The following is a 14,858-nucleotide window of genomic DNA, read 5'->3' as shown; positions in this document are numbered from 1 at the left end:
GCCTCTTGGCAGTTAGGGGCAGAAGGGGTGGTCAGGGGCACTGGCGTGGGGCCCCTGTGTGTCCAGGGACACAGCCTGTGCAGAAAGGGAGCCAGAGCTGTAAACACACACAAACATGAGTTCACATTCGATGCAGAAAGACCAACTTCGTGTCATGCAGCTTCAACACTGAAAATACACTGTCCAGGCAGGGTCCTACTGTGGTTCCTAGGAAGAGCGCTGACAGGTATAAGCACAGTTTGGTCTCCGTACCTCCAGCCTCCACATCTGCAGACTCCAGCCAGCTTGGATGCAGACAACCATGGGTGGAAAACACTTAGGGAAAGTTCCAGAAAGCAAAATGTGGATTTTCTGCACATCAACCAGTATTTACACGGCCTGACATGGCACGAGGTACATGTTTTACAGGATTTACATGGTAAGAGAATGTATGTAGGGTCACATGCGAACACCACCGTTCTCTAGACGGAGCCTTGGCACTGCAGAGGGTGGACATCGAAGGATGGACATAAACACTTGAGCTCTCTGTTTGTTTTACAAAGTGGGGCTCTAGGCAGCAGCTTTGTTACTTCTGGACCCATAAAGCGTTGATCCGACAGACCCTCCCCAGTGACCCCAGCATCACCCCTGCATGCCAGCACCACAGGTGGGGCTCTATTCTGTATAGGCAGCTGCCACAGGGGCCTGGTCTGCAGGGAACTCTGGGCCAGGGGACAGATCAGCGCTTTCAGTAAGAGGAAGGCATACCCTGGTCTCGGAGAGCGTCCCGGAAGAGAAAACTCTGGGAGGTGGCCTTGCAGAGAGCATCCTGGACCTCCTGGTCCAGCAGGCATGAGGTGGCCACACGCACAGGCACGGTTCTGGGGAGGCTTGAGTCCTCGTCCAGCGTCTGCAGAGTAATGTCGGTCACCACCAGCCACATCTCCCTTGGCTCCAGAAGCAAACTGTTTGCCTAGAATTCAAAGTCACGGTCAAGGCTATTTACCTGGTAGTTCTTCTTAAATCCAAAATTATTTTTAAAGGCAATAATCTTAGATGATTATTATTAACACGAATATTTCTGATATCATTTCAATAAGTATTTCCACAGATGCAATGGCCTTTGCATATGTGGTCATCAGCATCCTGGACATGGCCAAGCCCAGTAAGCTCCAGCCTTGTCACTGTTCTAAGGGTTCCATGGCTGGGGGGAGGCCTGCCCCTCCCTCGCTCCTCTCTCCAAGTCCTCTGACCAGCGAAGAAGAAGTCATGCACTTCCTCCCAATCCCACATCCACACGGTGAGGATGTGAGTCATCAGACTGGCTTCCACGAAGCACACACACTCTTCTCTCCTGCGAGATGTAAGTGTCCCAAGGATGAGGAAGTGTTATGAATGAAATGTTCACACCCCTGGCCCCACGGATGCACATGGTGAATCCTACACTCTAGTGCAATGGTCATGGACACAGGGCCTTTGGGAGGTGGCTAGGACACAACTACATCACAGTCTTCTGCCATTAGGTCTCAGTAGATGCACATGGGGACAAGGTATGGAAATACCCCTGGGGTCAGCAGGGCCAGGCTATGAGAAGTTGGTTGGCATGAGGGTCAGGGTGTTGCTGGCACAGATGGTGTGGTCAGGCTGATGATCCCACATGGCTGGTGGACATGACTGGGCAAAGAAGGTGACCAGCGAGGTTAGGAGCTATGAGCTGAGTGGAGGAGGTGGTTCACATGGTTGGGAGGTTGATTACATATAAGAAATTAGAGAAGTTTATACTGAGGAAAGTGAGAGCCAGGTTTCTCAGAGCTGGATGAGGGAGTTATTAATATGGAAGTGAGGAAATCTAAAGTAAGTTCCATGGTTATGGCCTAGAGTTGGAAGTACTGGTATAAGATGATGAGTTTTAGGTAGAGACAGATGTAAAGAAAGAACAGATGTGGATCGGTAGGTACATGTGCATGAGTACACACACACGTCCTTGTTCCATCTGCTGAGATGGCCCAGCAGCAATGAGCCCACCAAGGACCCAGATCTTGGCTTCTAAATGCCATTCTTCACTAGAATCAACCAGGGCTCCTTAGCAGACAGCTGACTTCAGAGCAGAGGAAACACAAGATGAGTCTGAAGCATCTTATTGCAGAAAGTAAGGGAGCCCTTGAGGAGTGATGGGAACATGTCCAAAGGACACGGGAGCTGGCTTGAATCTGAAGAGACGTAAGTTGGAATAAGTGACAGTTACAGATAGCAACCCAGTGAATAAAAATTCAATCTACTGGTTCAAGGAGAGATAAATGACTGAATGCATAAATAAATCATGGAAATAAAAGTTCCTAAGTATAGCGAATGCCAACTAATAAATGTAGAAAAATGCTGGAATTAGAAAATTATCATTTAGCCACTATCAGAGTAATAATTCAAGTTAAGAGTCATACAGATGTTACAATGAATGGGTAGAAGTTTGATAAGAAACAGGATATTAAAATAGTTTTAAGCTATCTCTACAAAACACCTGTTACAAAGTTATTAAGCAATAAGTATGGAATATTTATTAGTTAACTTTAGAGTAGAGAAGCCTGGAAAACAGCATCTTAATGAATTGGTATCATATCACAGCACTTGGACAGTTCAACTGTGTGCCCCTGGTATGAACACAGCGTTTTTATGTGGCATTCCTGTCAGAAATGTGTAACCTGAATCTCTTTGTGATCAGGCAAATCTAAATGGAGGGCCATTCTGTTAAGTAATCAATCTCTTCTTCAAAAATGACAAGGTCATAAAAGATACGAAAGATGAAGAAACGTTCCATCTGAAGGAGACAGAAGGGACAGGACCCCAAGGTCCCACACATGGCCCTGCCCTGGATGGAGTTGTTCATCTTAGCAAATGGTCAGTTTCTCAGGAAGGGCAAGGATTTCCACAGACCAGCTGAAGGTGGCAGTGCATCTGATACTCCTTCCCCCTCCACCTCTGGCCCAGCTGCAGGGCTGTGGGCAGGAGCCAGTGAGTGACAGCCACGAGGCTGCTGCTTGCTTCCTGAGAGCACACTCAGGTTTCACACCTAGGACTTCATGAGAGGCCGCTGCCCCACCTGCACAAGCAGGGCACTTACCACCATGTCAGCGCAGACTGCGCATAACTGGCATTCAACAATGCTTTTTTGTTTGGGTACTCCACCCATTTCTGAGGGAGATTATCCTTTGGTAAGCTGTACAACATGTGAAGAGAAAGAAAGACGGGTCACCTGTGGTCTCCGGTAAATCACTCTGGCATAGAAGCTGCAATGGGTACAGAGGCCGTCCGTCTGGAATGGATTGAAAACAGTGAGTAAGTCTCCCCAAGCCCACACACATAGCAAAGCAACAGAGACCTGGTACACACAAAGGCACCACCTGCAGAATTTCTTTTAAGAAGCGGGGAGTCGGTGGCTGGTAAAGCTCCACAATGGGGTCATTTTCAATTACATCAATCTGCCCCAAGTCTGGATGAGCGCTGAGGATGTAACAGAAGCTAGGAGGAGGCATATGAGTTTTCTCCTGTTTAAAATGAAGACAAAAGTAGAACGTGAATGCACTGCTAAAAGACTCAAATGCACTATTAACATAAATTGACTCTTCAACAGAGCCGTCTCTGCTCACAGATGCAGACCGACTGTCTGCAAGGCTCTTTACAGATGGGGTTATTTCTCTCTGGACCCAGCATGAGAGCTTCTGTGCTCCTGAATTTATCACCAATTCAAGATGTCATTCTAGAAATTCACTCTCCAGATGCACTGAAGGCTGCATTCACAAAATTCTTCCCTGTGAGGCATCTAGAAATGGCATCTCTGACTGGGCCGCTGCTCCAGCTCTGGACAGAGCTACTGTGTCTGCCTGTGCCAGAAGTCAGAACCATACAAGCAAGGGGCCAGCTCTCAGCCTGGGGAGCCAAGGCCTGAAGCAGTAGCTGGGAGCCTGCTGGACAGGGCTCAGAGCAGGAAGGACAGACACGCTTCCTCGATTTTGCGACCTGTTGGCAACTAGCTACCATACACAATGTGAGGAGGAAGGAGAGGGAGACCCCGAGCTGAGCTAAGCCAGTGGCTGGACCGATGCCCACAGACTCCATGCACTGAGTCTCTGCTCTAACGGGTGCTCAGTGGTGGTTCTACTACCGACTGGAAGGAGGCAGGGAAGCCATCTGCTTCTTGTTGGGTGCAGGCTGAGACCCTCAGTGTGCAGTGGACCATGACAACGGGGGTGGAGGGAGGTCACCATACAGGAACCTCCGGAGACATGCATGTGACGTGGTGGAGAAGGCAGCCAGGCTCCGGCCTCCAAGTGGGGCAGCAGTGTGACCTCTGTCCCGGCTGACGCTCACTGGGTCCAGGCTTCTGTGTGTGTGGGGGGGTGCCTCAACGCCGGGCTAAGTCACAGGGCTTCTTGGGGGGGGTGCACTCTTGTGGCGTGGTGGTGCCTCAATGCCAGGCTTACCTCGAAGGCTGTGCCAGGGCCTGCTGCTTTCAGAGCTGCCCGTGGAGGCCACATGGTGTCAATCAAACTAAAAAGCTCAGCCATCCTGGAGAAAGAAGAGATGCTGGTCAGTGAGCCGGTCACATGCAGGCTGAACACCAAGAAGCCAACATTCAGAATACGCAATGAAGCCAGGGGCACACAGACAGACAGACAGATCTTGCAACCTGGAATGTCTAAGCACAGGAAAGAGACTGTTCACTAAATTATCATGCATTTGACATGTCTGGAAAAAACTCTAATTCAAAAAGACACATGCACCCCAACTCTCACAGCAGCGCTATTCAGAACAGCCAGGACATGGAAGCAACCTAAATGTCCATCGACAGAGGAGTAGATAAAGAAGACATGGTGCATATATACAATGGAATACTACCCAGTCACAAAAAAGAATGAAATCATGCCATCTGCAGCAACATGGGTGGGTCCAGAAATTATACTAAGTGAAGGAAGTCAGAAACAGAAAAACAAATATCATATGATATCACTTATACGTGGAATCTTAAGAAAATGATACAAATGAACTTATTTACAGAAATAGACTCACAGATGTAAGAAACAAACCGATGATTACCAGACTGGAAAGGCAGTGGGGTTGGGATATACTAGGACTTTTGGATTAACAGATACACACCACTATATATAAAACAGATAGACAATAAGAACCTACTGTATAGGATAGGAAAATACATGCAATATATTGTAATGATCGATAATGGAAAAGAAACTGAAAACGAATATATATATGTGTATATGTATAACTGAATCACTATGCTATCCATCTGAAACCATGTAAATCAACTATACTATATGTAAATCAACAACCAAAAAAAATATACAAAATTATGATGCATCTGCACAATGAAATATGATACAGCTTTGAAACATTTACACAGAAACTGTTTATGGACATGGAAAGATATTCATGATGCCTTGCTAAGTGAAAAGCAGAAAGAGTAAAAAAAATGTTTTTAGTGCTTATCCGAGTAGAATTAATAGGTGACATTTATTTTCTTCCTTTGGTTTAAGTGTTTCCTGTATTTTTCAAAAACAGACACATGTTACTCACAGAACAAGAAAAATTATCAATACTATCTAAAATAAAGAATATAGTCAGACACAAAAAGACAAATAGTGTGTAATTATATTATATTATATATAATTATATTATTATTATATTATTCCATTTATATGAGACCCCTAACCAGCCAATTCACAGACAGAAGGTAGAGGGTGGCTGTCAGGGGCTGGGGAGCCAGCAGTTCAGGGAACAGAGCTTCACTTCATGAGGGTGACAGGTTCTGGGACATGCTGCAGAGTATACCCAGACATGCTGGGTATGATGGCTGCAGAGCAGTACTTCCTGCTGCCTAAAAACTGTTAAGATGGAAACTTATATTATGTGCATTTTACCACAGCTTTAAAAATGCCATTTTTTAAAACACGGCATATACTTTGAAAATAAAAAGTATATATCTCAAAGCCTTCTTAAATTTTGCCCTAATTTTCAACAGCGTTTATAGATAATAATGTTGTTTACGTTTTTAAAAGCTGGTGGCCTTAACAATTAATATTATATATTCTTATTTTTCTCAACATTTAATAGCGTGTACTGTTTTAAGTGCTTAGGATCCAGCAGTTAAACTCAGAGTTGAGAACAAGGGTCTTGTCATCACAGAGAACGAGACTCAGAGCTTCCCTGCTGCCTTCTGGCCCCTCACATGGATCACAGCAGAAACGTGGCACACAGGGCATGGTCTACAGCCAACACCAAGATTCTGGGTCCAAATCAAGAACAAAAGCGGTGAATAAATGGGAACATGCTGGTGAAAAGTCACTCTCCCCATCTCCTGGCAGCGGCTGTTTGTGTAGGTGACCGGACAGAGCTGGTGACTGACCAGGGCCAATTGAGGTTGAGAGGCGGCCACTGGACGCCGGGGGCCCCCTGGAAGCTGGGGGCTGGTGGGCCCGCTGTGCCTCTGTTTGCCCACTTCTGCCCCTCCTCCTTCCGTACAGCTCCCTGAGGGATGGGCACCAAAGTGCTAGCCCAGTCGAGGCTTGGAGACGCGGTGAGGGACCTACCAGCATTCCCACAGTCTCATGTGCACTGACGCAACCTCAGAGAACCCTGCATAAACAGAGTCATGCGGTGCCTGTGTGTTCAGCTTGGCTTCCCTCACTCAGCACAGCGGCCTCGAGATCCAGCCAGGCTGCAGTGGCACCAGCAGCTCGTCACTTTTACTGCCAAGCGCTGTCCATGGTGTGGATGTGACACAGCTTGTTTACTGTTCACCTCTGAGAGACATGGGTTTTTTTTTCCAGCTTGGGGCTATGAAAAACACTTGGCATGAATTTTATGCCAATGGGAATGGCATAAATTTTATTGGAATTTTATGGGAATGATGATGTTCTTTTCTCCAGATAAATGCCCAGGGGTGCAGCTGCTTGGGTAAGTATGTTCAGATTTTAAAGGGACTGCCAACTCTGGTCCTACAGGGGACCACACCACCTTACAGCCCTACCAGCAACATATGAGAGACAGTTTCTTCACATCCTCACCAGCATCCAAGGTTGTCACTGTTTCTCATTTCAGTTGTTCTGATAGGAGTGCAATAATATTCACCTCGGTCATGTTGTGCTTCTACCTAAGGACAGTGATGTTAAACATCTTTCCGGGCGTTTATCTGCCACGTGATTTTCTCTTTGGAAATGTCTCATGTCCTTTGCCCATTTTCTAATTGGACTGAGTGTGTGTATGTTTACTGCTGAGTCTTGAGATTTCATTATATAGTCTAATATATAAGATTTACAAATATTTTCCCATGGTCTGAAAAGATTTTCATTTTGATAAAGTCCAACTTACTGATTTTTTTCCTTTCGTGAGTCATACTTTTGGTGTCTATCTCAGAACTCTTTTCTTAGTAGGTCCCAATGGTTTTCTACTAAAAACTTTATAGTTTCATGTGTTACATTTAAACCTAAAATATTTTGTGAGGTATGAGATTAATTTTTTGCCCATCCATGGGCAATGAGCTGAGACCATCCTTTCTCCACTGAGTGGCTTTATTTGCACTTGGTCAGGAGTCACTTGGCCGTAATCCCACAGCCCTTCCTAAGTTCTCTCCACTGACTAGCCATGCCTCCACCAATGCAGCAGTTTATTGCAGCCATTTAATAAGTTCTGAAATTTGGTACCATTCCTCCCACTCTATCCCTTTTCAAAGTGGTTTTATCTATTCTGGTTCCTCTGCATTTCCAAATAAAGTCTGGAATAGGCCTAGACATATCTACATATTTTTTTGTTGGAACTTCAGTGGGCATTGGGTCAAGCCAATCCACTCTTCTGGGGAGAAGTAGCATCTTTACAATGTTGAGTCTTCCAATCCATGAACATGGCACATGTTTATTTAGATGTCCACTGATTCCTTTAATCAGTGTTTTGTAGCTTGCAGCATACAACTCCTGACATATTTCATTAGGGTTATGCCTAAATACTCCTTTTGCAGCAACTGAAAATATTGTATTTTAAATTTTGGTTTCGAAGGGTTCACTGGAAATGTGACTGACTTTTGAATGTTAATCTTGTATGCTGGGACTCTGCTAAACTGACTTACTTATTTTAGGAATCTTTTTGTCTTTTGCAGATTCCTTGGGATTTCTGACATAGACCATCACGCCATCTCACAGTTTTATTTCTTCCTCTCTGATTTTTTGCTTTGCCTTGCCTCACTGTGCTAGTCAGTCTGTTTAGTACTTTTAAAGCTCTCTATCAGAATCTAACATTTAACTTCCACTTTTATATATATAAATATAATCCAACATTTATCTTCCGCTTTTAAACACTCTGATATGAAAAAACCCTGAGGGGACATCAAGGACAGAGAACGTGACCAGGAGCACATGGAGTGCCGGGGGTGATGTCAGTGACGGGACACTGGCGAAGCTGGATGAAGGTCAAAGTCACTACCCTATTCCCTCAACTGTAGACAAGTTCTCTCATTCCTTTCCTCTTTCTCCCTGCCCCCACTACATAATGAAACTATTCAAAGAAAAGCTGGGCAAGGACAACAAAAACTACAAACCCAGGCGAACTTGTAGAGGAAAAGCAAACACGCCCCTTGCCATTCTGTGCATGTCTATCTGAAGCTAAACCCCTGGTTTTACCAACTGGACTGGCTACCTTGGTGAGTAAAAAAAGTTGTACAATACTCCTGACGGCCATATCCATGTAACAGAGCATCAGGCCGCCCGGAAAAGGGCACTGACACACGATGCAACATGGATGGACCTCAAAAACACACTGCTCAATGGAAGGAGCCAAGACGGTTCCTCACTATCACATGTTCAGTACATGCTAACTCACAGGGACAGACAGCGGATGATCAGCTGCCAGGGGCTGCTGACAGTGGTGGGGGTGGGGAGAGGAAGCGGCTGCTCATGGGGATGTGCCTCTTTGGGGGAGATTCTTGAATTAGAAATCAACTGTATTAGGAATCAGCTGTTCCTGAATTAAACAGTGATGGCATCAAGTCAGGCACTCTGACTTCAGAGACCATGCTCTGCTAGAACACCCCACAGACACCCCACAGGTGTGGGGATTACTAAACATGTTCCAAGGTTAATTCAATGCATTTCAGGATGATATTTTTCAAATTGTAGATAGAGAAACTGAAAAAAGAAAATTAAGTGCTTAGAGGGTAGACTGGCAAGGTTAAACAAAGCCACAAACAGACACTCCAGACAAGACAGCAGAGCTGCAAGACAGAGGAACTGGTTTCCTCAGAAGCTGGTGAAAGGAAGAGAAGCCCAGCAATGCTGGGAAAGAATCAGGGGACACAATCTCAATACAGAGGTACAGATGTGGCAACAGAACAGAATTTGTGGTGACCGTGGTAACTGGTCACACAGTGGTGACCATTTCACGATGCATAAAAATACCAAATCACTATGTTGTACACTTGAAACTAACATAATATTGTATGTTGTTTATAACTCAGTAAAATTTTTTATGTTAAAAACAGAAAAATAAATGCATATACCTCTGAAATTAAGTCTTTTTTTTACTATTCCTTTGCACCATCACTTAAATTATATAACCATGTAAGATAAATTTATAATTTTGGAATACCTTACATTTTGCAGGATATCTGCTAGTTATATTTTTAAAATGTCCTTCTTAATCTTAATTCTTTCTTCAAGATCTAGGATATAAAAATATTAACTAGAGCTTCCCTGGTGGTCCAGTGGTTAAGAATCCACCTTTCTAAATCTCTTCCAACTTATTTGTTATAGTTTTAATTCTTTATAAAGGCTACAAGATATTCCACGATGTGGTGTATCAAAATTAATTCAGTATTTTCTCTGTTGATAAGCATTGATTTTAAAATGTCTTTATTGATACGTTGGCAGCATTTACAAGGGAACAGAGTGAAATTTACATGCTCATTTTTATATTTTTAAGTTGGAATTGTAGCATTCAAACTGTTGAACAAATGCTAAACATGAGTTTATTTTCATAAACATAGCTATAATTACTGATTAAAAAAAAAAAAAAGGAATCCACCTTGCAATGCAGAGGACGCAGGTTACAGCCCTGGTCCGGGAGGACCCCACAGGCCACGGAGCAACGAAGCCCATGTGCGCAGCTACTGTGCCCACGCGCTCTAGCACCCATTTGCCACAACAACAGAAGTCACGGTAATGAGAAGTTTGAGCGCCACAATGACAAGTAGTCCCTGTTCGCTGTAACTAGGGAAAGCCCCACGCAGCAACAAAGGCCTAGGACAGCCAAAACACTAACTAAATAAATAACTAGCACAACTTTGGTGATGGAAGTAAAGTCCCATGCTGTAAAGAGCAATACTGCATAGGAACTTTGGAATGTTAGGTCCATGAATCAAGGCAAATTGGGAGTGGTCAAACAGAAGATGGCAAGAGTGAACACTGACATTTTGAGAATCAGTGAACGAAAATGGACTGGAATGGGTGAATTTAACTCAGATGACCACTGTATCTACTACTGTGGCCAAGAATTCCTTAGAAGAAATGGAGTAGCCATCATCGTCAACAAGAGCCCGAAATGCAGTACTTGGATGCAGTCTCAAAAATGACAAAATGATCTCTGTTCGTCTCCAAGGCAAACCATTCAATATCAGAGTAATCCAAGTCTATGCCCTGACCAGTAATGCTGAAGAAGCTGAATGGTTCTAATAAGACCTATAAGACCTTCTAGACCTAACACCCAAAAAAGATGTCCTTTTCATTACAGGAGACTGGAATGCAAAAGTAGGAAGTCAAGAGATATCTGGAGTAACAGGCAAATTTCACCCTGGAGTACAAAACGAAGCAGGGCAAAGGCTAACAGAGTTTTGCCAAGAGAATGCATTGGTCATAGCAAACACCCTCTTCAAACAACACAAGAGAAGACTTTATACATGGACATCACAGATGGTCAATACTGAAATCAGACTGATTATATTCTTTGCAGCCAAAGATGGAAAAGCTCTAGACAGTCAGCAAAAACAAGACCAGGAGCTGACTGTGGCTCAGATCATGAACTCCTTTATTGCTAAATTTAGACTTAAATTGAAGAAAGTAGGGAAAACCACTAGACCATTCAGGTATGACCTAAAGCAAATCCCTTACAATTATACAGTAGAAGAGACAAATAGATTCAACGGATTAGAGTTGATAGACTGAGTGCCTGAAGAACTATGGATGCAGGTTCCTGACATTGTATAGGAAGCAGTGATCAAGGCCATCCCCAAGAAAAAGAAATGCAAAAAGGTTGTCTGAGGAGACTTTAAAAATAGCTGAGAAAAGAAGAGAAGTGAAAGGTAAAGGAGAAAAGGAAAGATATACCCATTTGAATGCAGAGTACCAAAGAATAGCAAGGAGAGATAAGAAAGCCTTCTTCAGTGATCAATGCAAAGAAATAGAGGAAAACAATAGAATGGGAAAGACTAGAGATCTCTTCCAGAAAATTAGAGATACCAAGGGAACATTTCATGCAAAGATGGGCTCGATAAAGGACAGAAATGGTATGGACCTAACAGAAGCAGAAGATATTAAGAAGAGGTGGCAAGAATACACAGAAGAACTACACAAAAAAGATCTTCATGACTCAGATAACCACGATGGTGTGATCACTCACCTAGAGCCAGACAACCTGGAGTGTGAAGTCAAGTGGGCCTTAGGACGCATCACTACGAACAAAGCTAGAGGTGATGGAATTCCAGTTGAGCTATTTCAAATCCTAAAAGATGATTCTGTGAAAGTGCTGCAGTCAATATGCCAACAAATTAGGTAAACTCAGCAGTGGCCACAGGACTGGAAAAGGTCAGTTTTCATTCCAATCCCAAAGAAAGGCAATGCCAAAGAACGTTCAAAGTACCACACAATCGCTCTCATCTCACATGCTAGCAAAGTAATGCTCAAAATTCTCCAAGCCAGGCTTTAACTGTTCATGAACATGAACTTCCAGATGTTCAAGCTGGATTTAGAAAAGGCAGAGGAACCAGAGATCAAATTGCCAACATCTGTTGGATCAGCAAAAAAGCAAGAGAGTTCCAGAAAAACATCTACTTCTGCTTTATTGACTATATCAAAGCCTTTGACTGTGTGGATCACAACAAACTGTGGAAAATTCTTCAAGAGATGGGAATACCAGACCACCTAACCTGCCTCCTGAGAAATCTCTATGTGGGTCAAAAAAGAAAAGTCAGAACTGGACATGGAACAACAGACTGGTCCCAAATTGGGAAAGGAGTACGTCAAAGCTGTACATTGTCACCCTACTTATTTGACTTATATGCAGAGTACATCATGAGAAATGTCGGGCTGAATGAAGCACAAGCTGAAATTAAGATTGCTGGGAAAGTATCAGTAACTTCAGATATGCAGATTATACCACCCTTATGGCAAAAAGCGAAGAAGAACTAAAGAGCCCCTTGATGAAAGTGAAAGAGGAGAGTGAAAAAGTTGGCTTAAAACTCAACATTCAGAAAACGAAGATTATGGCATCTGGTCCCATCACTTCATGGCAAGTAGATGGGAAAACAATGGAAACGGTGACAGACTTTATTTTTTGGGGCTCCAAAATTCACTGAAGATGGTGACTGCAATCATGAAATTAAAAGACACTTGCTCCTTGGAAGAAAAGTTATGACCAATCTAGACAGTATATTAAAAAGCAAAGATATTACTTTGCCAACAAAGGTCCATCTAGTCAAAGCTATGGTTTTTCCAGTAGTCATGTACGGATGTGAGAGTTGGAGTATAAAGAAAACTGAGTACTGAAGAATTGATGCTTTTGAACTGTGGTGTTAGAGGAGACTCTTGAGAGTCCCTTGAACTGCAAGGAGATCCAACCAGTCAATCGTAAAGGAAATCAGTCCTGAATATTCATTGGAAGGACTGATGCTGAAGCTGAAACTCCAATACTTTGGCCACCTGATAGGAAGAACTGACTCATTGGGAAAGACCCTGATGCTGGGAAAGACTGAAGGCAGGAGAAGTGGATGACAGAGGATGAAATGGTTGGATGGCATCACTGACTCAATGGACATGAGTTTGAGTAAGCTCCAGGAGTTGGTGATGCACAGGGAAGCCTGGTGTGCTGCAGTCCATGGGGTCACAAAGAGTCGGACACGACTGAGTGAATGAACTGAACTGAACTGAGTACAAGTTTGTATAAAACACTTTGCGCATTTCTGTTCTACCTGGGCAGGAACTGCCACACACACCCACACACTCAGCGAGGGAAGTAAGGAATTCTTGATGTAAGCTGCTGCTGTCCAGAACTGCAGACAGTTCTCAGGCTGGTCTCAGGGCCCAGGAGGTCTTTATCACTTCAACAATGTCACATGACCTGCTTACCAGTGTGGAGGCAGGAACACCCACGTTCTACACAAAATCTGTCAGCCCAGATTTTCTGATAGATACATACACTTTTTATCCAATGTTACCAGCGCACTCTCATATTTGAAACAAGCTAGCCTCTGCACAATCTACTCCGTCACCACAAATTCACATGCCACGTAGCTGCCCTGCACAGACTCCCCTGAAGACACTCTGCTCTCCTGTGGGGATGGTCTACGTGGGCACAAGCAACAAATCAACACCACCCTCTGCCAAGTGACTGGGCTCTGAGGACAAACATCAAATGGTAAAACTATAAAGAAGACAGAGAGGACATCAGGGTGCAGAGATCTTGGGGCATGGGGTGGCGCCTGGATGCCCAGCACTTTTTGTTCTTTGAATTTGGTGGTGGCATCCTGGGAACCCCTACAGTTGTTCACTCTACTCTGCACTGAGGAACGGCTCTCATGTCTGTCATGTTTCCCCATAAACAAGGCTAACTGAAAAGATCAGTAAAGGAGGCACAGGGCACACACACGTGTCCGTTACTAGCAGTGGCAGAAACTGGAAAGGACACTGTTGGAAACAACAAAGAGAAAAGCAACCGTTCTTCCTTGTTTATAGACAAGTTTGCATTCGTGGAGAAAGATGTGGAGTAAATGCCCAGTGGAAAGGAGCTGTTTAAATTTCCTTTTCTCCATGTATTAACAACCAGTGACAGTGGCAGCTGTACCATGATCTCCCACAGACAATCCTGAGAGGCCTGGTCTGATGCTTCTCCAACATGTGGTCCAGCCCCATGGCGCCTTTGGGACCACTCTCTCCACTGTCAGTGATTCCAGGCAGAGGAGCAAAGTCTGGTTTAAAAAGAATAGTAATGAAAATGACTATAATGAAAAACAGTAATGAAAATGTCCAGTTCTTAAAGGTCATATTTTCATTAATAAGTGTCTCAGTAAACAGGAAAAAAAAATGTTGAATTAAACCTGAGGCATTCAGTGCAATTATTTAGTATGGATCTGATGTTCCTCCTCTCATTCAAGATAATTCCAACAGAGATGGCTCACCGCTGCTGTTTAACAAAAACAATGGAAAACACCAAGAATCTAAATTTCCATCACTCCTGACAAGAAATGGTCAGACTTCCGATCTGAGGGCCGGGGATTACAACTATAAAGAAAATGAGAAATTTACAGAAATGAATTCCCCTGGAACTGGAAGTAACTACACGTAGGCTGAGCACCAAGATGCAGACGCTGGCCTCTGGAGCACCGGGCTCCAGGCCCACCCTTGACCTGCAGCCAAGTTATTACTTAGTCTCAGGAGCTTCCGGATCTTTACTTAAAAACACAGCAACATGACCTAATTTGCCAGTGGGCTGGAGAGTTGAAGGGAAAGAAAGAAGGATCCTGGTGACAGTGACACTTCTTCTCTTTCCACTTCCATGTCCTATATGAACAGACAGGCATTTTACTGCAAACAAAAAGATTTAAGTGGGTTCTACCT

At 43.9% G+C, this 14,858-nt stretch overlaps 1 protein-coding gene across 1 annotated transcript in view; it reads right to left on the bottom strand.

The window, feature by feature from the left end:
- SPIDR (scaffold protein involved in DNA repair) overlaps positions 1 to 14,858 on the bottom strand; it is a 277,995-nt gene that overhangs the window by 15,112 nt on the left and 248,025 nt on the right. The window contains exons 12-15 of the mRNA XM_055432633.2: positions 4,455 to 4,539; positions 3,375 to 3,518; positions 3,227 to 3,286; positions 748 to 952 (exon numbers count right to left, since the gene is read on the bottom strand). Of these exons, the coding sequence (XP_055288608.1) occupies positions 748 to 952; positions 3,227 to 3,286; positions 3,375 to 3,518; positions 4,455 to 4,539 (494 nt within the window). The remainder of the gene's footprint in view (positions 1 to 747; positions 953 to 3,226; positions 3,287 to 3,374; positions 3,519 to 4,454; positions 4,540 to 14,858) is intronic.

This window comes from Moschus berezovskii, chromosome 16 (assembly GCF_049115385.1).
Source record: "Moschus berezovskii isolate FMDL1 chromosome 16, NW_MosBer_1.0, whole genome shotgun sequence".
NCBI lineage: Eukaryota > Metazoa > Chordata > Mammalia > Artiodactyla > Moschidae > Moschus > Moschus berezovskii.
Note: the sequence above shows the minus strand (reverse complement) of the source record. Positions and strands in the feature narration are given on the sequence as shown.